Source organism: Dicentrarchus labrax, unplaced genomic scaffold (genome assembly GCF_905237075.1).
Source record: "Dicentrarchus labrax unplaced genomic scaffold, dlabrax2021, whole genome shotgun sequence".
NCBI lineage: Eukaryota > Metazoa > Chordata > Actinopteri > Moronidae > Dicentrarchus > Dicentrarchus labrax.
In genome coordinates, this window is record NW_026136709.1 from 19,806,726 (window position 1) to 19,833,062 (window position 26,337).

General features: G+C 40.3%; 1 protein-coding gene across 6 annotated transcripts in view; it reads left to right on the forward strand.

Annotated features, from left to right (window-relative positions):
* dpp6a (dipeptidyl-peptidase 6a) overlaps positions 1 to 26,337 on the forward strand; it is a 186,377-nt gene that overhangs the window by 95,831 nt on the left and 64,209 nt on the right. The window contains exon 1 of one of the 6 annotated variants that reach the window (XM_051411300.1): positions 8,873 to 9,022. The exons of the other annotated variants lie outside the window; for them this stretch is intronic. Coding sequence (XP_051267260.1) covers positions 8,966 to 9,022 — 57 coding nt within the window. The 5' untranslated portion in view covers positions 8,873 to 8,965. Of the gene's footprint in view, positions 1 to 8,872; positions 9,023 to 26,337 lie in introns of those variants that run through there. 6 annotated transcript variants of the gene reach the window in all.

Genomic DNA, 26,337 nt, shown 5'->3' on the forward strand with positions numbered 1-26,337 from the left:
TTCAAATGGATATCCATCCTAATGTCTGAATGTAAACTAATGGCAATTAGTTTATTTAGTTTTATCTGTATACTGAACCTTAATCAGTTCTCAGAATTCTAAATGTGTGCACAAAATCTACAGTACAGAGAGCTGCATAGAAAATGTCCTTTGAATATTCCTCTGCACGCAAATTCTGTACATTATGTACTTATGTTCTATAATCAACCCCATTCAGGAAAAATCCTTGTTATTGAAATCCACATAATTACTGATATGCAGGAGGTTCTGACATTGAATCAGGAAAGCTCGATAAAAGGGGCGATTTTGATAACGGATCAAGGCTGTCGAGGTTATTTGGTTTGTCTTTGTCAGAATCCGCCCTCCTTACCCAGTTGCTTATCTTCTGTCTTAGGAGACGAGAAGTTTTAATGAGTTATTTTATTGCCTGCTTCGAGGAAGTATCCCCATGCTAGCAATCTCACCTTTAATATTTCAAATCATCCTCGTACAAAGAAATACTCCACGGGTATAAGCCACGTATCTGGAATACTTTTACTTTTATAATTACCTCTTAAATCAGCTTGTGATCTAGGCTGATTTGTCCAATCTTCAAAGCTCCAGACAAAGTCATTGACGTTTAAATTTAACAGTATAGATCTGTTTTGACTCTCGCCTTTGGGATCCAGACAGAAACCTGGTTGCCAGCTGAACTTTGCGATACTCGATTAATTCCCAATGCTTTGTTGCTCTGATGCATTATTTTGAAGGAAAATAACGAGACACATGCAGTACATCACGGTGAGGGTGACATTTGTTTGTTGCGCAACTCGGAGGGATGTGTCAAGTAGAATATGGGTACCAGGGCCTATAAAAGGAGATCCAATTACAGTGTCTCCCTCCTTCTGCATCACCAAGTCCTCCTTATCTTCCAGATCCATTGTTATACGCGTTTTATTCGTCTCTCTACAGTGCTGACACACACCATGCATAATGTCAAACACCATTTCAGTGTGACATATGTCCGTAAAAGTCTCTGTATTCAAATTTCCCCTGTGGCACCAGAGTACTACCTGTCAGAAACTTCTACACGTAACCGTCTATTCTTCTTCTGGCTGGATTAGAGAGCGCCCCACCAAGCTCCACTTCTATCTCAGCGCCACCATGCTCTGCTGGCCCTATCAGAAACCCAAGGGCATGGCTAACACAGCATAGAGGCTTGGGCAGTGACAAATTCACAACAAAGCTTTTCTGTGAGGAATGGAACTACCATGGAGGTTGAAGGAATGAGGGGCGAGCGGGAGAGTGAGACCGAGTGAGGGAGGAAGAGAGGGAGACCTGGTGTGATGAAAGGACATGTGGCCCACTGTGACAAATGTTCTCCTGACTCGTGATTTATCACGGTCTAGAGACTGAGAGAGCAACACACACAGCAGCTCCAGCTCAACCAGTGCAGTTGTGGATAATACAGATGACTTCTCAGTGAAAACATTTATTGTTTTTTGCTTTTACATATTTATTTATTTATTCTTTTATTTGTGCCACAGCCTCACAAACTACTTTAAGGCCATAAGGATGCAGACCATGATTGCAGCTAAACATTGGTCACTCTTAACCATGGGGCCCCTGAGTCATTTAGCAGAAAATGAGCTTTATCTTAATGCCCTTGTGGAATAAAAGAGATGCTTACACCATTTGGAGTTCTGTTTCTCATTCAGGCAGAAGAACAAAACTGCTGAACCGCACAGTTTGGTGGCATACTGTTTATTGAATACGCTTTAATGGAGCACACTGCCATAACACTGGACCAGTTGCATATAATTAAGAGGCAGGTTGTAGATTTTCTTTATTTATTCTTTGGCTGAACCCAATTATGTTGTGTATTTGTTCTTCATCGATACTGAAGAATCAAGTGAATTGTGATTTGAGAAGAATGTGTTGCTTAAATCAGTGGTTCCCAACCTTTTTGGCTTGTGATAAATGAAGCAGTGTTTACTTGCGTCCCTGAGTCCCTGCATGTTGTTACGACCTTAACTAAACAGTGATATTTTTTCTGGTTTTATTTTAACCATTTTTAGAGAATGATAAGAGGAAAATGTAAAGAGGAGTTTTCCGCCCAAAGGAATTAAGAGGCATTATTATGTAGTCAGAAGTATTTTTAGACCTAAATTTAGCTTCTCTGAAAGAAACTCAAGACTCAATTACTGCATCATTGGGAACGAGATGTTCCCTCTACAGAAAATTACAGGGCATATTCAACTTTTTGCTCTTTACTGTCATTTCAATGCCGGCTTAATAGCCATGCAAAAAATGTACTTTGTAGTGATGGAAACTAACCAAGTACATTGGGTTGATTTTACATAAGCAACATATGATCCTGGACCTGCACGTGTTTGCAATAATTGTGGCTGATTAGACCCACCCTGTTTGAGTCGTGCAAGTCACAAAACAAAACAAAAAAAGATGAAGTTGTAACTTCTCCTGCAACAAAACTAACAGAAGTGCTTTTAAATCATATGTTGTACTTCAATGGCTTTGTAATTTATATATCTGAAACACGCTATACAGCATCATTTATGTTTACTTTTTATATTTAAACTACATTTTACCGATGATATTTTTGTATAATAGGTTGTGCAGTTTGCTCAAATGTCACTTTAAGACACAGCTTCACTGAGGCCATAACCCAGCCTAGTCAGCCTTCTGCACAAATATAATTGTATTTATTTATTTATGTAATCTTTTTTAATTTTTTTAATTTTATTAGGGGTCCAAGCACCAACAGTGTGTGTCACATACTGTATATTGTCTTTACATTATAGCCACAAAGGTTAATGTCCATTTGGCACTGGCCTCTGATGCATCAGTATCAGCTAATGTTCAGTTTGAGGCTTATTACCTACAATAAAAGCCTGGCGATGTGACGTAAACTGTAGGGAATGCAAAGTAAAGAAGCATTAAGGTATGGTGAAAAACACATATTTCATTCTAATAGCTACCTTCTTCACCCTCAGTAAAACTGTCAGCCTGCAGACTACAAAATAGTCATCCAACTCTGCAATTAAGAATAATGATGTGTTATTATTAAGAAACTGTCATATGAAAAATAATCTTTTTTTTTGGCAATATCAGTTTATAATAACGATAAGAACCCTAAGGACATCTAATGCCCACTCAAGATCATTTCCTCATGGCTTCAGCACTCACCATCTTCTGCAGAGGGGAAAAAAGCCCATTGTACAGGTATTTTTCTCTCCAGGTTCCCTCTTCTCGGTGAAAGGAGCGGTGAAATGCACTGTTGGAGCTGTCCATTAAGTGGTGCTGAAATCTATTTCAGCACAGTGAGGCTTTTGATGGTGTCTGGATCAGTATCGGGAGCTGTCCTTTTGCCTGGTGCTGAAATGTGTTATAGCACGATGGCCTTTTAGCGGGGCCCTAAATGTGTTAGCAGGTGCTGTACGGAAGTGTGCTATTATTCTCCGAGTAGCAAAAGTGTTGGCCCCTGAAGGAGCAATACGATGCCAAAATCAGCCACTTGTCTTCTTCTCAAAGAGCATGTGAGATAGTATTAGTTGTCACAGTTACTTTGGTTGCTTTTCTCTTTTAAAAAATATATTTATGGGTTTTGGTTATGTGCTGCATACTAAGTAATTTATCTGTTCCATCAGGGTTTTTTTTTCTTTAATGGGCTTAAAGATTATTTCAAAAAGCTGTTCACAGTCAGTTCAATTTTTGAAGCATATTATGCGCTGAAAAACACAAAGCACAATCCTGAACAAACCCCATTTAATGCATGAAGCAACTGCTGTTGTCATGACAACGGAGCCTCAAAAACAAGATGATGTCCATGCGACACCTGTTAAGAATATGTCATTAGCATTTATTAGCTCAGGGAGAAACAAATAGGGTAGGAAAGTGTGCACAAGGAATAAAGGAACAAAATGAAAATGTACACAGAATATGCACTCACAGCTTTTCTCAGCACATGCTTTGGTTTCATGCAGTTTTTCAGTGCTACAATGGAAACTTTAGGTTGTGAACTCTGAACCAGTAAGTACCACAAATGCATGTAAAAAAGTTTTTAAAACCTCAGTTCTCAGGTACTACAGTACTGTTGAAAGATCAGATTGCCTTCTGTCTTTATTTATGAGGTTCAGTCTCCAGCGGAGAGGGCATACTGTACATACTGAGTATGCTAATAAGAAAAAAGCTGAAAACTCATTCACCACCACAGATGTGCTCATCAGCCCCGGCTTCTGAAACGCAAGCACGGTTGTGGAATCTGGCTCTGTTGACATTTCACAGCTGAGTGGTGTGAAGGCTGATGAGTCACACCTGGCGTAAAGTGCTGTATGCCTCCAAGAGGAGAAACTGCATCCTGATGCATCCCCTCTCTGTCAGGGTGATGGGTCCGAGCTGCATTTATGTAAGGACCTCACATAGAGTACTCGCAGAGAGAGAGAGAGAGCAGGGGGGAGAGATGGAAAAGCAATTACTTTTTTTCCCAATATCCCGATGCTTGCCATCATGTGTCAGACAAATAAGAGCGGAAAAATTGAGGCACACAGTCCTACGACGCACCGCCAGCTGGGAAGCCGAGTCTCAGAGTGTGAATCTCAGACCTTCGGTCTTGCTCTGTGTCAGCGCCAGAGTAATCACTTATCCATCCTCGACCTCTCTCTGGGGCGATATTGGTCTTATTTTGTGAGCGAGCATCTTCCATCATATACTATACGAGATTTGTCCGTATCAAAATTTACGTTCCGAGAAATAACACTGCAGCCCACAAGGAAATGGATACCTCCTTAAAGTATTTAATCAAAACAAGTCACGGGGTGTTATAGCACTGAACAACTTTTGTTTTTGAAACATCCCATTACACTTGTTCCCCTGGCCATTCTACGCACTGGGGGCTTGCTGCTTTGAAGGGTTTGATACAGGAATTAATGTAACTCTGATAGATGGCTGTGGCCATATGCAATGACAGAATATGTTCTGGGAGAGTGGAGCTGGCTATAACTCAGAAAATACTTTTTTTTTTAGATTCCATTTTCTTCACAAATGGGTGTGGTGGGATACATTTTATAGATGTGGCTGTGTGCATACATATGCTTAAAACCAAATAGGGAGAGTATTTTATACATGGGCAAAGACAGTGAAAAAAAATCCATGTTTAAATAATCATATATTGAATATACTAAAGTTAAATGTTATTTGAGCTTTTTTTAAAGTCTTTTCTCAGAACATACTGCACTGTTCAACTCTGCCTGGCTGCAATTTCTAACTTCCTAGAGTCTCGACAAGAGACTTAATCAAAAACACACCAGATTTCCATGTAATGTGCATGATCCCTCTCGTACCCAGTGGTGTTAACAGGGATTTAACGCTTTAGTTCTCCAAATATCTCAATTAAAAAAGCTGTACAGAAAGAGCACTCGAGGAAACAACTGTTTGCTTTACGTAAACTAAGAGCTTTGGACAATCTTTGCTTTGGTTTGCGCTTATGAAATTAAATTGAGGAAAGAAAACATAAATTGAATTCGATCTTTGCAACTTTCTTTTGTGGCTTTCAGACCAGCAGCCCTTCCCTTTTCCACCTCATCCTCCTAATTTGAATGATCAGAGCTTCAACTTGATTCCTTTGCATTTTGCAAATGTAAATAAGTATCAGAGATGTTTCTGAGTCAGTCAATCCACCTCTTGGCTGCACTGAAGCAACCTAAATATAAATTTGCGACTCAACATTTGCAGGGTTAATTGCAGACGCCTCTTTAACAATAGCAATTATATTTATCAACATAATCATCACCCAGTGGCCATGATTGTGTTTCCAGCAGTTACAGAACTACAGTCAGTGCCAAAATAATGCATCAGTGTATAGTATTTTAAGATTATGGCATGTATTGATTACGTTGAAGTTTTAATTAGGCAAAAGCGCTTCCAGTCCATTAGGTTGGCTGCTAGCTTGACATTAGCAGTGAAATGATGAGGCAGAAGTGAGTGGATGGCTCCATCTGTTTGGGCACTGTCAGTCAGTTAATTCCTGACTTTCAAGGAATGTGTATTTAAACAGAGCCACCCCCAGAAACATTCATCACTGCCGCCGCTTGTCCATTTGTCAGCATCAGAGACATGAGGTTTGTACACTCACTCTGTAACACCGCCACAATAAGGTGGTTACTGTGTTCTCGGCTGCCGCGGTCCGACCACACAGCATCCGTCATCAGCCAATAGGGCTTTGGCCCAGAGTGGCCGTCATTATTTTGGAGCTGATTGATTGGCTGTTGAGAAGTCGTTCCAGTTTCATACATCATCGTCTTGATGGTAAACACAGGCTGAGTCGTTGGAGGAGGCTGCTAATGTAGTTTTGAGCCACAAGTGGACGGTGCTGCGAACACTGGGTGGGCCTTCATTCTTTTTCATACGTCAAAAAATGGCAACGCAACCTTTAAGTTTGGTGGCTTTGTATGGCAGAGCAGATCTAGTGGTAATACAGTAGCTTGTGAAATACAAAACCCTTTTCAATGGGTTTTCAGTCTGTCTAGCGTTGTGGCTGGAGGAGTTTTGGTCTGTCTTGTGGTTGGTTGGTCAGTCCACCACTTTAGTCCAAACTGAAATGGTCCCCAGAGGATGACGCGTCTTGAGTGTGGTAAGAGCTTTTCCTCTAGTGCCACTGTGAAGTTTAAATTTGTGTTTTTAGTGAACTGTCTCAACAACTATGGATCAATTGCCATGAAATTTAATACAGACATTCATGTAGTCAAAATGGTCAAAATATCACTTTGTCCAGTACTTGTATGTAGGGCTAATTAAGTCAAGTCAGTTTCAATCATTTCCAATATCACAAGCCACATATTTGCTTTAAGGGGCTTTACAACCTCATCTCTCCTTACAAAGTGTACAACACCTTCTTCCTTTAGACCCTCGATTTGGATGAGGAAAAACTCAAAAAACGATTTATTTTGGGGAAAAAATGGAAAGAACCTCAGTAAGAGAAGTGCTGCCTCTCCCAGGATGGACAAACAGGAAGTAGATGTTGTTTGTAAAGAACAGACCAACAGTAAAATTACATGTTAAACATATATGTGCTGTAACTGCTAAATATCAGCTATTAACATTGTGAAGATGTTAGCGTGCTGATATTAGCTGTAGCTGTCAAATTGCATCCTCACAGAGCTGCTCGCGTAACTATAGAAAAAGTAGGTGTTCCTCGAAGTCAGCTCTCACTTTCAGTAGAAAAACTGGCAATGCTATTGGTATTGATATAGCTCTCTGCACCAACACATTTACAACACAGAGAAAACCTTCATTTGGGAACTGTCAAAACTTGGTTCATGCAAATGTAGGTTGAGTGAAAGTAAATTACAAAACAAAATAACACCTTGATATCTGTCCAAGGGTGTCCGACAGTAAAATGTTTCCTGCGTGGCTGCCTTTTTGAAAGACAGGCCTTTTTCTGCCCGTTGTACTCTGCTGGTCACATGAAGCAACACTGCAAATGTTCATTTGGGATTCCAGGATAATTGACTTAACTGAGCTTCCACCTGATTTTAATTAACCGTGCAGCACATTCGGTTGCAAACTTGCAATATTAAGAGTGGAGACTAAGGTATTAATTAGCATTAAGTACATCTCATAGCAAATCGAAGTAAGTCATTTCCACACAGTGTTTAATACCGATTGTACAACACTCTTTGTAGATATGATTAATTGAACAAGCCCCTGAAAAGAAGTTTGGTTATTATAATGAAATGTAGACAACATGAGAGACTCCTTTCAGTACTGCTGCAGTAAACTGAATATTCTAATTATATTTCAGTCTCAAAGATTTAGTTAAAGACTGACTGAACTTTATTATAGGCAGTTTTTGCCTCAGTCCTAACAAGTTCCACTTTATTGCGACTACTTCAAGCCCTGGATCATAAGTTTTTACAGACACTCATGGCCTAAACATAATTTCAAACAATCTCAGTGTTATTACTTCTGCTGCTCCTGTATGAGTTATATTTAATCCTGTTACATTACATTCAAGCCACTTAGTGTTTCACTATTACTAATACATCAGTGCAGCAGCACATTAGTGTTTTGTCCCCAATCACAGGATGAAAGTTATGTAATGCAGAAATTGCTATATAAAATTGCTGCAGAAATACTGGCAGAAAAAAAATTATAAAAAAGAAGACTTGCTGCTTTAATTGGTACTGGTCCAGTTTACCAGCAGCTTCACCACAGCATCGTGTCTGACAAATGAAGCCACATGGGACTTGATTTAATAAGATGGACCTTTTGTTTTGTAATAAATATGAATAAACTATGAGAATCGTCGATATTTCCCACTGTATGTGATTGCAATAGTGTTAGAACGCCCTTCTGGTTGCAGATGAATATTGTATGAGCTTTTATTCCTCATGAATTCAGCATTAAAGTTTCAGCGCTTAATTTCAATGTGCATTTTTAATTGATATCCACTCACGCTGCAACACGCGGGCCCCCTCTCTAGCTGACTCGCGAGCCAATGCGTGTGTGTGTGTGTGTGTGTGTGTGTGTGTGTGTGTGTGTGCGCGCGTGGGCGCACGCGCCTGTGGAATATTGAGTCGCTCACGCGGAGTCCCGCATCAAGCGTTTAAAGAAGAGATGCGCGTCTCTCTCTCTCTCTCTCTCTCTCTCTCTCCTGTCTGCTCCTCCTCTTCTCTTTCGCTTCCACTGAGAATCTTTTGCCTTTTCTCATCTTGAGCAGCGCGTCCTTCCACCACTTGTTATTTCACACCTTGGCCACCGCAAACGCAGCCTGTGGGCGCCGCGAATAGAGACCGTCTCCTCATTCTTGTGCCTACCGGTTCTCTGCTGCACCGGTGTCTTTCTTTATTTGCATTTTTTTTTTGTGCGTGTGTGTGCGTGTGTGAGTGTGTGTGTGAGTGTGTGTGTGCGCGTGTGTGTGTGTTCCTCCTGCCGGGGAAACAACAGTTTCTCCCAGCTGTAGGGAACCATGACCACGGCGAAGGAAGGCAATGCACCGTCGAAAACGGCTCAACAGCAAGAGCAGGTACCGATGAGCTTTTCTCTCACTTGTCTTGCCCTCGCATATTATAATCCACATTAACCTGTGTCCTCCAAGCTCTGGTTGGCCAACACTGAGTAGTATTTGCATGCAGCACTGCGGTTACTTTTTCTGACCGCTTGTAATGGTGTGTTGGTGGCGGGGAAAAAAGGACAATTTGGTAAGCCTACGCTCGTTAATGGACGTTTGCACTCGGGTGTCAATTGGAAGTGGTAGCCGGTGCTGTGCTGTCAGTTCATCACGACTGGAGGATTTTTTTTTTTTAACAGCCTCGCAGGTTGTGATCATCATCATCATCATCATCATCATTCAGCAGGGATCATTATTCAGTGACTTTACGCACGGGAGACAACGAGCAGTTTGTGTTTTCCATTACATCCTGCGCGCTTCACCTTGCAGCAGGACACGCAAATCAGCTCAATTAGCCCAACTTGAATCAGATTGTGCATTTGTAAAGGCCTGCGAATGTGCCACTGGGGTTCACATCAACAGTTTTAATCGCATTTCAATAAACATGTCCTGCCCGCGCTCTCTACCTGTCTATTGAAAAATGCCTTTAAGGCGTCTGACCCCTTCAGGAAAGCTCGGGCTGAACTGTGTCTCCAGTCTGAAGGCTGAAAACACTGTTGCATTTCAGTGTGGTGCAGGGTGGCTCTTCTCTGTTTGCTTTGCAACCACCATCATTCAGTCAGTGATGATGAAGCATCTGTTGACCCACCTCCACAGAGGTACAAGAGCCTCAATGATGGAAGAAACAATGGAGTTTATTTTGGAGTAATAATATTTCATGTTCTGGAGGGAAAAAAAACGACCATGCAGTTTTTATTTTGCTCTGTTAATGTCAGGGTTGATAAATAATACACCTCCTCCTACAGTGGAGAGAGAGGGAATTGGAACAATAATGTAATTTTGTACTGACTGACAGCTTTTAAGAAGGTTCCCACAGGCACGGGAAATCTTTAAGAGTTTCGGCACTAGATATAAAAAAACTTGGCACATTTCATATTAATATATAACAATATAGTGCCTACAGCAATATAATACTATACTAATGTCTCTGATGCATACTGATTTTAATATACAGTAGCAACAGTTTTCACTGTGTCATTATACAATCCAGTCGACTGTAAGGACGACTCTACCTCTGTCCTCTATCCTGTTTTACCTTGATCTTATTTTCAGACGTTGAACTTCACAATACAACTTTGAAGGTCATATATGGCTGTGAATTTGCGAGTGTGGTAACACACCTTTATCCTGCTGTTACATGTTGAGCCTGCTGCTCACAGTCTCATACAAGAATACGTTTTTTTTTTGTCTATCAACACCAACTGTAACTTTTAGATGGCATCTGTCACTGCTAGTCTCTACCTGTGCGCTGCCCCTATCGAGAGATGACGGAAAAGGTGAGAGGGACACTGTGCTTTATCCTGCCAAGCAGACAATCTTCCCCCGCTGTGATTCAGCTGCAGACTGTCAGTCACACTCTCGGAGGCAGCCAAAGGTCTGCCAGTCCCACCCTGCATATTCTGCATAAATATCTTTGGGTTAAGACTGTTGGTTGGACAAACAGGTCATTTAAAGACATCACCTTTAGCTCTGATGGGCATTTTGTAGAATTATTTTATTATTATTATTATTATTATTATTATTAATAATATTTTTTTTCAAACTAATCAATCTGATACAAATTTGTTTTTTACTTATTCACTAACATACACATTTATAGTGTGATTAATACTTAGTTTACGGTATTTGCTGCTCTAGGTATTTATCATTTCATTTTACGAATTTAGAGCAAAATTGATACTTAAAACCTGCAAAAACTGACCTTTTTGTAATTACTGACAAGATTAGAGAGCCGGTGATGCTGGAAGACCAGTACATAGTAAATGGTGGCTGTCAGTGGATTTTCTTGAGGCGTGAAGCTCCAGCAAAGTGAAAAATTGCTTCAAGCACATTAGGTTGTAAAATCAGCAATGTAACACAGACATGCATGCATGCACACAGGCAAACACATTGCATCTGGTGTACGCGGACATACACACGCACAAACATACACAGCCACTGTGATTACGTGAGGTCCTGTTGTGGCCTCCTGATTGATGATCTGTTGGCAGGGCTTCTGGTCCAGGGACAGAGGACGGAGATAGAGGGCAGCTCACCAGAGATAGCAAGAGCAGTTCTCCAGTAATCAGCTAGATGGAGCGCAGAGAGTTACACCACTAACCCTCATTACTGCAACAGGGTGAAGGTTCTCAAGGTGTGAAAGGTCGAGTCAGGGTCAGCTTGCAGTAATGCACTCACAGAGGTGAGACACTTTGGACTCATTTAAAGCTAATGTGGCACTTTTTAGTTGTCAAAATACATTAATCTTTGACTAATTACAAAGAGTGCTGTAATAGGGTTGTTTTATCCAACTGGCTACCATCAGCCTAAGAACTGGCAATTGTCGATGTATTCGCACAGGTGTGTGTGTGTGTGTGTGTGTGTGTGTGTGTGTGTGTGTCTGTGTGTCTGTGTGTGTGTCTGTGCTCTGCATAGTGGGCTGGGGGAGTGATGAGAAAAGTTACCCGGTTTGTTTTTTTCACCTGCCACTACCAGACCGACTCTTGGATGACTCTGATGGTCACTACACAGACCAAAAACTCTGGTTTGGTTGAAATAAACCCTGAATTTATCAAGTTAGATGTAAAAATATTCCCGCTCTACATATTCTTTTTCCCTGCTGCCTCGCTCTGCCGTTACTAGCCTCTTTGTGCTACTGGGTTAGCTCGCTGAATGAGAATAAAATGCCAAAAATCGATTTGTCCAATCACCCAACCCAATGCTGTAATGAAGAGTATTGTGATAGGGAACTTGTGAATTTGGCAGGCTAGTTTGTGGTTAAGTTCAATTCTGGAGCTTGATCACCAAAAAAGGACAAATGAAAACTTAAATAGCTTTGACTGTCTTGTCTTTTTGATATCCTTTATCTCATAAACTCACTGTCTTGGTAAATGTTTGTGTGCTGTGGGCAGTTTTAGCAGTAGTGTCAGATTGTATGAGTAATTGAGATTCTCTAAATTCTGATTTCTCAGTTATTCATTGCAGCCATTTTGAGACCAGTGCAGCTTTAAACGCAGGATCACAGCACCCAGTATTTAATGGGGGAAACTTCTGCAGACGCCTCCACCATCCAGCCCAATAATCTGCCTTTTTACTTTCTTTTCACATTCTGTGTGACTCGCGTTCTCGGAAAGCCTTAGTGGGTAATGCATGCTAAAGTGAGAGACTTAGATACTGTGAGAGCCGAGCTGAGAGGCAGGGACTGCCCTGTTAAAGTTGATTTTGTAGCATCTCATAGTAGCAGAGCAGTAAAGGACTTTAGAAGGATTCAAAGCCAGAAACTCAGATCAGGCCATCAAGGCAGCTTGAGCAGAGAAGCCTGCGGGTGTTCCTGAACAGAATAGACACCCAAAGAAGGTATTAATCATTGACAGACTGGAGCATGGGTAGGATTGTAGGTCTTTCTCACTTTGTAGCTTTATGTTACTTCAGAGTTATATTTTCTATTTCCCTTAGCATTTGTGATGTATGCCAGAAAGATCTGTAGCTGTTTTTACCCTATTAGACTCTTTTCTGGCAGGTGATCAGAGGGATCTTGCATCGTTATATGTACCAGAGAAAGAACATGGCAGTATACATCCTCACCAGGTCAAAAGACTACAGTACAGGGGAATTTACTATTACAAATTTAGGGGTATAATAATAATAATAATACATTTTATTTATAAGCGCTTTTCTAAATACTCAGACACTTTACATAAAAACATACAAGCAGCAAAACAACATCAAATAGTAAAACATTGTATAAAATCCCTTCCAGCTCAAAAAAGTGTAGCATATTTGTTCAGTTCCTATTTATTTATACAGTATACTTATGTTTCGTCTAAGATACTATGATACCTTCTTAGTAACCTCAATGCACTCGATGTCATATAAATCCTAAATAAGGTTTCCGAGGATGCGCTCTTGTCAAATATTGATAAAATGTTGTTTATTTGAAACGGTGCCTGTCTGCAATGAGCTGATAAATTCAAGCATAAAATGTGAAGATGCTGACTTCAAAGTTAAACCAAAAAATTGACAAGAGGAAAAAGTCAGACGGGAACATGCTCTTTCAAGATGGTGAAAGCTTTAAATATTGTATTATTGATTGTATTTAACTTGAACATTTTAGGTTTTTTTTGTGTGTAATCTTGAACTGAGAAAACAAGTGTGGGTTTTAATCAGCCGTGTTTTGTTTCATTCACCTCGCTGTGGTAGAGCTGCTGCCTCAGTGGCCTGCTGATGAATAGCTCAAGTGATAAGTGCTTAAACAGATGTTAATTAAAGTAGCAACTTGCACACAAAACACAGTGGAACGACGAAGAATCATCTGCACGGCACCTGCTATGCTTTTGTGTTTTTGCATGAATTTGCCTGCAGTATGTTCTGTACACCATCGCAGCAGTGATTTCCCTTTTACAAATTGGTGTATCTGTGCGTTTGTATCTGTTGATCCAGAAGTGCCACTGTTCATCAAACTGTGTAATGTCACTAATATAGACTCATCTTCTTTACAAAAGCCAATTCATTGGTAATGTAATAAGTGGTTCATTGTGAAGGTGACCAAAAACTTTGGCCATATTAGATGTCAAGGTCATCTGTTGGTCAGCCAGGAAGTCTCATAACAGGAGGCCGGTCACACATTTAAAACACTTTGTGGCAATATCAGTTCACTTTAATGAAATGGTGGTCATTAGTAGATTCACTCAGGTTCAATTTTAGTGATCTTTGATAGCTAATTCATCTTGGCAATGTTTAGCTTTTAGCTAAGCTAAGCCATAGTCTAGTTTTATTTAAAGGACTGGTGTGCAGGATTTAGTTGTATCGAGCTGTAGTTGCAGATTACAACCCCCTTACCTCACCCTCCCTTTTCAAGCAGGTAAGAGAAACTACAGTGGCCGGAACTCACGGAAAATGTGAATGGCCCTATCTAGAGCCAGTGGTTGGTTTGTCCATTCTGGGCTACTGTAGAAACGATTTTTAGGTGATTATACACTAATGAGAACATACCGATGAATATTATCTTCCATTTTTGCCAATAGATCCCCCTAAATGTTACACACTGGACCTTTAACCTCTTCTGTTAGAGAATCAACAGCTCAGCAGAAGAGGAATGGTTTGCTCTATGTGAACGCCTTATCACATAAGCAGCCAAGGTAACCAGCTTGCAAGGTCTGAGAGGTTTTGTTCCAACATTTAATTCAATAAATAACTCTTTACTGAATGGAATCATGTACAATATAGAAAACAAAATGCCAGGAAGAGTAAATGCCTAGTACAGAGAAAATACAAATAAACCCAGAGCTGTGACTAGTACTAGGATGTGCCCAAGCTGGTTAGGTTTTTAGCAGGTAGCTCATCATGCACTAGACCATATGGCCCTGCGAGTTGTCCCTACATCACCAAACCTTTAGGAAGAGACTGGACCACCACCTTTTTTCCCCAGTGTGAGAAATTCTGCATAAGAAAGCAAAATGCTGAAAATGTAAATTGCGAAAAAAAAAAAAAAAAAAAAAAAAAATGAAACTTTACCCATCTCCCAAGAGTTTTACATATGTATGAGGTATATAGAACTCATCTCTGTATCTTCTCTGCATAATTAGAATTTTTTTTTCTCTTGCCAGGTACTAGCTACTTTGCTTCCAACTCAGACTGACAGTATATTTCCTTTCAGCAATACACAGATTTAATTTGAAACCACACAACTGCACCTTAGCTCGTAGCTAACATGTTGCTAGGTCGTCTACTGTTATCACAGGTACTCCAGTTCTTTTTTCCCTGTAACTGTGTTGTACCTTTTCAGCACAGTCACTTGTTAATGAGAGAGATAAGCTGCGTGGCCAAAATAGGTTCTGTAAAAGCAAAGAGTGACGAGATGATTCACTTTTGGAATGCAAATAGATAATAGGCCAATTCCTCGTGTTTGCTGAGTGCCCTTGACTGATAAGAGGGAATGGAAGATTGATTTAAAGGAGAATTGGATGCCCCTAATGTTTTTACCATAGTTCATCTTAAGGGCAATTATGAACAATCAAGCCATGATGTTGGGGTCTGAAGTGGAGATTAGAGGCAAGATTGCCAGGCAGCCACCGCAGCGATTCATCATGATTGTTGTCATGATTTAAATGTTCTTTGCCGAAATGGCTTATAACGTGTGGGAGGCGGTTGCTTTAATAAAGCAATAAATATTCAGTGTTTGGAGCAACGGTCAAACTAAATGTCAAGACAATCCTCCATCTCGCTAATAGTCGGTGTAGACATCAGGTATGTGCGTGTCTGTTTGTGTGTCTGAGGCTATGTGAAAACACCTCAGGATGAGTTTCCAAACGGTGTGTAAAACCGCCTCATTTAGGAAAAGGTCAGCATTTTTCCCTGTCAGGTATCTTCCTTTGTTGTATTCTAATTGTGTCTCTAAGCTATGGAAGTCAGCACAGAATATGCATATAGATCCCATTAAACACTGTGCAGGTTTTTCTATATTAACTTGAGTGGTCATATTTCCATAAATTAAGCAGCTTGCCAAGAGTTTTAAACCAAAGCTTACTTTCCTCTCTCCCTTGTATTCAGGTGAAAAGCATGGTTTCATGAGGAGGTAAATAAGCTTAATGCATTTAGAATAATTTCTGCCAAAATGTAACGTACAAAACCGTACTATTTTGTTTTTGAACAAGAAATTTCCTGTCCATGGTTGCAGGAGCATTTTATATGCTGAGCGAAAATAGTGAGCAAGTGAGATTAATCATGCTTCAGGCTGTCAGGGGTGTGTCAGCCTGTATCTGTGTCTGTGCACCATATATAGCATGTGTGGATCAGTGTGTTAATGTCTTTGTATTCTCGTCTTCGTTTGCGTGTGTTTATCTGCGTCTTGCCTCAGTCCATTCGAGCTGTGTTTTCTGGCCTTATCGACCTTCTGTAATTAGGGGCCCAGAGCTGTGAAGCAGGAAGGCGATCAGGAACCGCCATGTTCTGCCGAGCCTCTAATTGAAACGTTGAGCATTGCCAGGTCCACCGTCGTCCCCCCTCGGGTCTTGCTGTCGTCTCGGCGCCACCTCCACGTCAGTGACAAACATTCAGAAGAGCGAGCGCTAGTCGCGAACGATAAGCAGGTAATTGCCTGTAGGCTCAGATGCGAATTAGGAGGAGCTGGTGCTCCAGCTTCATTGGACATGCTGCTAGGGGGTGTTTGTGCCTGTGTCGGGGGAGTCTGACAGCTCAAAGTGATACACACAACTGAGGTGAACTTGGAATGTCATTAGCTTTGTCTTATTTAAGCTCTGGTTTCAGACTTTGTCCTTAACGCCTCATGTAGGTTGTTAAAATCTGGAGTTGTATCTTTTCTTTAAAAATAGATACAAATGAACAACAAATTCCTCCCTCAGTTCCTTTAGTGATGAAAATTGCTCAATGAGCCAGCACATAGACCACTCAGTAGCCTGCAGGAGGCTAAGGGCTGTGCCCAAGTCTTGGCATCTGGCTGCTCAGCCTCGTACAGGCCTAGAGGAATGAGCTTGCTTTTCAGAGCCTGGCCTAGTCTTCCAACCAGTGTTCCTGCTGACATTTATCGCCTCGAACCTTTAGTGTTATTGTTATGGCTGCAATAATTCTCAACACCACAGAATACTGATGGCGCTCCAAATTGACCAACTGGAGGATTTTAATGTGACAGCTCATCACATTATGGTGATGGGAGCGTGGAAGTAGGCAGCCCGCTGCAATATCATCTTTCTCTACTTGAAAAGCACACGTCGCTGTCATCTGTCTGACAGTCAGGCAGTCCAGGACAGAGCTGACAACATATCTGCTGGCATTCAGCCTACTCCTGCTTCCTCCAGCTATAAAAAAATAAGTCTGGGTGGAAGGGAATTGGTCAGAGGCGACAATGTCAACCCCCTGCTGATTTTCCACGCTCAAAATATTGGCAGCCATTACATGTCGCCTCAGTGGTGTTTAGTGGCCATCCCTGATATACTGACTTTCATCATGACATTTGCTGGGCACACTCCAAACGCCCAGCAGCAGCCTAGTTTCTATGGAGATGCTGTAGCTCAGTGTGCGGCTTTGTACAAAGAAAACACACACAGATTAAAACAAACGAAGTGAGTGGGGGAAAATGATATTAATTCAGTAATTGTGTCACCATCTTGTTTATTCTTTTCCTTTGTTAACTAGTGACTGAAATTGAATCAAATGCTCAGCGAATGTGCGTCTCATTCTGGCAAATGAGCATGCAGCCCTAATTTCTGAGTGTTCCAGCAAATGAGCGTCCGACTTTGTTCGAACATCAAACACCACAGGAAGCTTGATTGGGGCTTTTGATTTGGCTATTGTTCTGCTGATATGAAAATGTGGTTCATTGGCACTTTGCTGGAATTGGCATTCCACACAGAGCACTAATTACTACAGAAAGCCAGTCCCACACACACTTTAAAGTGTTTTCATAATCTATTCATTCCCTGGAAAAGCTGCAATTCATAGCCTGATGGAACATGTGTGTAGACAAGTCGATTACAAAACAGAGAATTCTGTGCTATTCCAAAGAGTTAGCTTTGTTTGAAAATTGTTTTTCTTTCCTTTTTTTAAATAACCTACTTAAGTAATCACCCTGACAGAACAAATAATTCATTTGCATTATACGATCAAGCAGAGATACTAAAAGAGAGATTCTACAGTAAGTGGCAGTTACACGGCATGATTGAATCTTCCTTCTTTACCATTTTGGAGATTAGAAGTCCACGCAGTCCCTGGGTTTGCACTCTCGAGTTTATTATCTCATTTCAGTGATCCTCAGGGTGCTGTCAATTGCCACTGAATTATATGCTCTACCCCTGCTTATATTGGTGAAATACAGGTTTTCCCCCACCCAAGTCATTTGCTATCTTTTCAAAGAAGATGGAAAAAGGACTACACTCCTGGGTAACCTTTTAGTATGAATGAAGCTTAGAAAGCTATTCAGTGACTTATTATATCACAGATTTATTATCAGCTGTCACTGACCCCTGAGTTGCTTCAGGCCAATAAGATATCAAAATTAACAGTAATGGTTACACTTGAGTGATTCCACTGTGTGTAGGGAACGCTTTCTTTCTAAGTTATTGGCCTCTCAGACCTTAGGGCGCTCATTCAAATACTTGGTACATTTGATCTCTATTTTAAAGAATGTATAATTATCACTTATACATGAAGAAAGTTGGGGTGAACTTTAACAAATTGTATTTGTGAAAGAACACAAAATATTAAGGGACCCAATGAAATATTACAATACAGGAGACTTGCATCGATCAGAGATGGGTGAAAATTCTGAAGCGCCTACTTGATTGAAGCTCACATGTGCTCACCATGCCGTAGGGGTGTAGCATTTCACTCAAATCCTCACATCTTGTCAATAAGAACAAATTATATCACAAATAAATAACACACACCAATAATGCTCCATCATAAAAGTCTGACCTGTTGGTAATTCCTGAACAACAGCCGCTTGATCTCGTTTATACAGGGCAGGCACGACAGATGCACATGTGAAGGCACATTGTGGCGGGAAAGGTCCTATCTAGATCTCTCTATCAGTGTTTGGTTTGTCCGTTCTGGGCTACTGTAGAAAGATAGCGGTTCATAACGGCCTCCATGGGAGAGGATAAAAATGGCTCATTCTAAGGTGACGAAAACAGAACAATTCTTATATTCCAATGATTATACACTAATGAAACAAAAAAACTATGAATATTATATTTAATTTCTCCCAATACATCCTTCTAAATGGTACACATTGGACCTTTAAACAAACTGTAGAATGTATAGAAAAGTAATTGGGCGAACCTGTAATTTTACATAGGAAGACCACAGTCGGTTTGGTTTCTGTGTTGTGGAGGCAACACAACATTCTTATGTTGCGATAGGATTTGGATTGGAGGACACGCTCTTGCAAGCGAGAACAATTGGCTTCGATAAGTGAACAGCATCTTAGAGCTTCTCTGGCGCTTTTTTGCCAATAGGGAACAAAGAACATGTTGAAAATCAATTTCATCACACTGAGAAAGTGTATGCTGATGCCTTCTTTGTGGCAACATAATGCATTAGAGAGCATTAGTGCATTAAAACCATCGAACAGGAATTTTCCCAATGTGTTTCACACTGACTGGATGCCAACGATTTTCAGTGGAGCTTTTTTTAAAAGCAGTTTGAATGAGTGTATATATGTTTTAATTGTGTACAGAGCTAGCTGTGTGTAGCTGTGTTGTAAAGAAAGGAGCAAGCAAGAGTGATGGCATGACAATAAACAGCGAAGTGTGAGTCATAACTGTTTATGCCCAGACTTAATGAATATGTTCGGTGCCAGAGGGAACATAGAGCATGACGCTTTTGCAAACAGAAATTCAGGGAAATGCACTCATTCACCTTCCTGTTCATCAGTCTTTTTTTTTACCTCTGGCTCTGCTAGCATGGCTTCAAATTTATCTTCGACAACCAGATCCCATGTTTGATTTAAACATGATGGACAAACACTAACGCTTTCATCTCTCTTTTTATAATAGTGTGACCATGTTCTTTTTTTTTTTTTTTTTTTTTTAAACTCACAGAGATTACCAATGTGATGTGCTCTTACCTCAGGACAAATTTTAACATTTGAAAGAATAGCAGGCATACTGAATACCTTATTAATGTCCCTGCTGAGGCTGTACTGAAATACCCTTACACATTTGTTTTAAAGTGTAAGCTTTAATTCTAGATCTTAAATAAATTGATGCTATAATAAATTCACCCTTGACATTGTACATTAGAATTTTAACATATGACTTTATAAGTATGCTGCATTTATTCTCTGTATTGGTACAAACTTTATTTGTGCCAAAAGCATGTTTTATAAAACACACTGTTGTTGACAGCATGTCAAACATGCATTTTCAAATTTTTTGACATTTGCCCTTTTGGCACAACCCAATAGTATAAATAAAGAATAGTTATGTCAAGAGAAACCGCATTCATTTGCTCTCTTTTTAATAATTAACTTTCTTGGCTTACTGGCTTACAGTTCTCTCAGACATATCTTCAGGTCGAGTGGGCCAGTGTGCCTCAGCCAAAACCACCCAAAATCTCAACCACAGCCTGAGAAAGTTTCCTCAGTAAACCTTTCTAACTCTCAGTTGACTCTGTGCTGATCACACTTGGGATGAACCCACAAAGAACCTGTGCTGCATGTTAATGGGGTTTCACTCCAATTTCAGTAGTGGTGAGAAGCAATTTTTTATGTGCAGAGTTGTTTAGCTGTTTTACGACACTATAGTCAGTATTTTCTAAAAGGCTTTACATGGACATTGACAACACATTTGTTTTTTTTCTCATGTGCTCCCTACGTGTTAACATTTCATTCTAAATTCTCAAAAACTGCAGCTCTTGTCGGGTGTTCCCAGTCTGCAGTGGTCAGTACCTATCACAAGTGGTCCAAGGTAGGATAAGCAGTGAACTTGCAACAGGGTAATGGGTGGCCAAGGCTCACTGATGCACGTGGGGAGCGAGGGCTGGCCCGTGTGGTCCTGCCGGTGTATGTTATAATCTTATCAAGCTTCAAACCAGTATTACAGCTCACGTTAACCCACGAATGTACCGAGCCGGCCCCGTGTTCTCGTTTGATAATAAGCCCCTGCAGTGCAGAAAGTCAGGGTCTCTCTGTTCACCCCACATATCAGAACAGGGTCACTGCTTTGCTGCCTGGGGATTCTTATTGGACAATAATAGTGTCTGAGATACCCAGCAGGTGCCTGAATAAACCCCCTAATAGAGCAATTATTCTCAAACAAAAGGTCACCTCAGGCGTGACGACAGGCCCGGAAATCAATAAAGCTCCCAATTACGACCGGAGCAGCGGGCCTATATTTGGTCTCCGGCCGCCAGCCATCCAGGAGATCAGATTTCAAGGCAACCTCATTCCCTCAGTACGTCTTTGAGATTAAGTTACCAAATTTTATTTCAGGAGTCTTTGCTTCTCCCCCTTTTAAAAATGCATAAATGACTCGGGCCCTTCTGAAGTGGTCCCCTTGATAGCAGACACCCAGGGAGTAATGTGGCCTTCCCTTTCTTAGCTCACATAAAAGATTACAATTCCTTCTTTTCACAAGGAATGTTTAAGCCTTTTAGTTTCATTTTGCAAGAGTCCTGACAACAGAAATTACATATACACCAGATCACAACAAGAACATTCACTTACTCAAAACAACCATCACACACAAAGACAAAATAACATCACAAATGTTATTAGAAACATAAACTAGTAAAGCTTTAAAAGTCTCTAAGAGGAATGAGTGTCTCTAACTTCAAGCTGTGTAGAGTAGTACGATACTGGAAACCGGAGTTGAGTTCAGGTCTTGTGAATCAAATGGCATTGTGGTGGACAGCATCCAGTGGTTTAAGGGTGGCATCTGCAGCATGAGCATCCAGGATATCTCCATAACCCAATGTATACAGTATGGTGCACCGTATAAAATGTTTTTTTTCTGTTCTGCAAGCTCTGTTTGGGTGCAATTTAAATGTTTAATTTTGATGTGCAAGATGTTCAACATGAGATCTGTAAGACAACTTGTTGTCCAACCAAATTCCTAATAGTGTTTATAATGCTGGTGCAACTAAAGGTTCAACTAAAACAAACAGTTTTGTGTCATCAACGCCTGAAACATTGTTGTTTTTGCAAGAAAGGATCCTCAAGTTGGATGCTTAGAATCGATGTTGAAAGTGGGTGATGGGCTCTTTGATGGCACACAGTGGCACTCGAAAAATAGGTGCATGAAGACTCTGAAACATAAAACAACATCAACTGTGTCACTGGACCTGAATTTGCACTCTGAGGGACACTTTCTCACTGCCATTATGAGAAGCATGATGACGCAACAGTCTCCCACTTTATCACCTGTAATTTCACCGGGAGTGTTTTCTGAATACAGACAGCATTCTCACGATAAAACAAGATGTATTATCTACACGGACCTGAGAGTGGACGGTAAAGATACATCTCCTCGGCTGCCTGAACACATCACAATGTGTGTGATTGTCCACGGCTGGACCTAATGTACTTTCCCCCCTATTGCAGGGGCAACATTGATTTTAAGAGAATGGTCTGTGGGCTGGCTGGTTGAACAAGCTATTAGAGTTTAGTGCAAGCCTTTTCATTCAAGGTCATGACCAAACTAAATTTGTACTGGACTAAATCAGAAGAAGTGCTGCACTTACTCCAAGGATATGTCAGTTGGCTACAAAATCATTACACTGGCAACCGGCTTTCCCTCTTGGTTCTTGAGTGCAGTTTTTTTCTGCATGCTGTAATTTTGATGTTGCATATCCTAAAGACTTTAGAACTTATGAAACACATTTTGTCTAAACAACAATAATGCGTTATTAAGTTAAAGGTACCTTTCTGCATCCATCCTTGAATGTTCAGAGTCCTAATCCATCTTTATGCGGTCAATGTTTTTTTGTGTGTCTAGAGAAATAGTTACCTTGTTCCTCTCCGGCAGTAAGTTTGACAACTGGGTGACTGGTTTCCAATAAATAGTTTGCCAGTCTGTGTTCTCACAAGAACAACTGAAACTGAATGTTCTACCATTTCACTGATAATAATGCGTGTTGTTTTCTGATGGTGTCACAGCGGCGCTTAAAGTTGTAAGCGCTTCATTCCTTTATAACCACTTTCATCATGGTTGACAGCAGGCAGAGCATTTTACAACTCCTGTCTTTGGTTTAATGAATAGTTCCGATATTAAACAAAAATATGAATCAAATCAGTCACATCTTGCCAGTTTTAAGCTCTGAGGGTTTGTTTACAATGAGTACTGGTACGATTTGCAAAGTCCTTAGGACTAATTATTTTGTATTAATAAAAACTAGAACTACTTTAGATGTCAACCAAAACCTGGATAAATTAAAAACCTGTCTATGTTATGAGAGTGAACTTAAATTTAGCAAAGTTTTAATAATTTTACTTAAGTGTGAATTCACCACAAACTAATACAATTATGAATGGGCAACCGAAAAAATAATTAAGCCACAAAATTAAGTTGTTATTTTAAACGTATGTTTTACTTGTTTACTGAATTATGACTTCTCCACTGTAAGTTGAACATAATGGCATAATTAGATGACAATTTGACAAAGCAGCATCGATAGCTTTACCCTCTAGTAATTGACAGACTATTGACTCCAGTGCAAGAGGCATTCCGCATGAACAAAAACCTTGTTAACCATTTTTTTTCTGTGCATATTGACATCAGCATACACATGAGTGCATACAATCCCCACTGGCTTCAATGTAATTGAAGGGCATGCGTCTCAGTCTTTCTCACAGTTTTCTCCTTTACCCGCTCCCGCCAGACACCTTTGGTTCATGACCTGCCTCGCAATTCTCCTCTCACCCTCTTCTATTCACTTTATTGTAGTAAAGGAGGAGAGGAGAGTTACACTCCCCAACCCAATGACAACCATCGCTTAGATTTCTGAAACATTCTTGTGAGTATTGTATTTCCCTCTTCAGTCTGAGAGAGAGCAAAAAATGGTTCTTTGCAACAAAAGCTTCTTCCTCATCCTACCAATATTAATAATACACAATATATTGTTAATATTGTTAATAATACACATTGTTGGGGATTTTGTACTGTATGTAATACTAACATTGGATGGGCAGTGAGTGTCACCATTGTCACCAGTTGTGGTTATGTCTTCATACCTAAATGGAAAATTGTCTTCCAACACAAACCACAGGAAAAAAATAAATACTTATATTTTCAAGCATTTTCTGATCTGAAGTTTAGATTTTTCCAATCACGTGGGTAAGTTTAAAGAAGGACAGCCTTTATGGTTAAACAAAACCACCTACTCTTTGCTCAAAACCGGTGAACTGTTACACTTTATACACCCATCTTTTTATACCCAGACTGCACTTTGCCCAACTGCAAGAGGTTGCTTGCCAGAGAAATCAAAAATCTAGCTTGAACCCTTATTTGTTCACAAATCTAAATTTAAAAAATAAAGATTGTGATTAAAGGGCGAATTACATGCTGTAACTATTCCTTGGCTATCAACAGCTAGGTGTAGTGACCTCCTGGAGTCTTGTTGCAACAGTGAGGTTGCAAGGCAACCGCTGTTGTAGCTGGAGACAGGAGTAATGAGTGGATGGAAAAACTGCTGGTTAAGAAATAGCTACAGCACTTAGCACCTAACAGATTGCTTAATGCTAAGGTAAGCTAGCTATTTCCAGTAATACAGTATAATCTAACTCTCAGAAAGTCTTGAATGCAAGCATTTAAACAAATAGTTTTCCTGGTAGGAAGAGTTTCATGTTTAGACATCTGAGAACACTGTGAGCTTACCTTTACTTATTGATGGACGCATTATCCTTATTTTAAAGAGATTAACTACGAGTTCCGTCTCTCTGTTCAGATTTGATGGACCCGCGGAGGCTAATGCACACATTCCTCTTCTCTCCGACACACTCACAGGAGACACACCATCGACCTTTCTTTCCACTGTAGCTTGACAGGAGAGCAAACTGCTCCCCGCTTGTCAGTGAAGAGAGCACTTTCTCTGGGCTATTTTCAGGTGGAGGCAGCAGCCACGTTGAAGGTAGAAGGATGGGGCAAACAGGGATGTAAAGAGAGAAAGGAGGGCAGAGAATACACATTTTTCTTTATTGAAAAATCAATTCTGCTTTCGTAGTGTTTCCACCTGATTCCTCATAATATTAAATTTAAAAAAAGGCTGCATCAGACAGTTTGTTGTAGGGGTTATAAGTACTTTATTGCTTTGTTTGTGTGTTTATACCATATTGACTTTAGTTTTGCACTGCATGATGTCTTTTGGCTAATTATACTAATTAAGCTTCTCTTCAAATATAATTTCCAAGATGTGGGGAACAAAATAAAAGGGAAGCTGAACTTGAGGCCTACTTACATGTGTATGTGTGAATGTGATACCTTGTGTAACTCACAGTGTCATCTGTCTGCATCTGGTCAGCTCTACTGCCTCACTGACAATCCTCCAGCCTCTGCATCAGGGCTCATTAGCTGCGGCCCAGTAAGCATGTCCGTCAGAGCCGACTGCCTCCTCCATCTCCGTTGTTTGCCGTGACTGTTTTGGCGTACCTTAGAAGTCGTTCAGGATCACCGACTGGTTCAATGGTGGCTGTTGTTTGAGAATTATCCTTATTTCAGTGCATTCTCCTTGCCAGTAATTGTCTGCTCGGCAACTGAAGTGGCTGGCTCGAATTGAAATGTCAAGCTTTGTATCAGGAAAGACGTGAAGAGACTCCATGGAGGAGCGTTAGCTGTATTGATGGGAGTGGTTGAACTATTAAAACTTTGTGATTATTATGACTGCTTGTATGTCAGTAGTATGATAAACTGCAGGGTGGTGAGCATGCAACAAGTAAAGGATATGGTCCTCTGATTGTATCTCAAGACATTTAAGAGTTTGCCTCAGAATTTTGCATTCTAATTTTATACTTTGTGGAGAAACTATTCTGCATATTATATGCCTCCTTTACCTTCACAGTTTTCTTTTAATGTATGCACAGTTGGCAAAGCATGCCCTTCATCTTATGCATGGATAAACAAAGCTTGCAGCAAGGTGTACAAATACAGAAATGCAGTGAATCTTATCTGATAGGTTGATTAACATAAATGAGTACATAGAGACTTGTGCCAACCTTGTCTTCTTTCACAGAAGGTCCCATCAACCTTGTATTGTCAAAACCTGGCTATTTCTTAAACATATTGTAGTTCTATACAAGAAACATGGGGGTAGGAGGAATAACTTCTGCTTTTCAGTGTTTGAAGGTTATTTGTTTGAGGGACAATGTACATTCATTAACACAAGCCCTTGAGACCATCATGTAAATATGTAAATATGCCAGATTAAGCCATACAGGCTAATTATCTTCTGCAGTACCAGGCAAATTAATGGCATAAAAGAAAACATACAAAAGCACACAAGCAGAGAAATAGTAGAGCAAGGACATAACTGGAGAGGGACTTTTGTAGCTATTTCAATTGGTACATTGGGTAGTCCAAACGTATTAAGTATGTGTTCTTGTTTCTAGATTTAATGTAGCTAGTGGTTTCTTACTCAATTTTTTAATCTTCAGTTAACCACAGAAGACAGACATTGACAGTAGTACTGCTGCTCTTTAACCAGGCTGTGATTCACATTCACACAGTAGCACACATTTTACACCT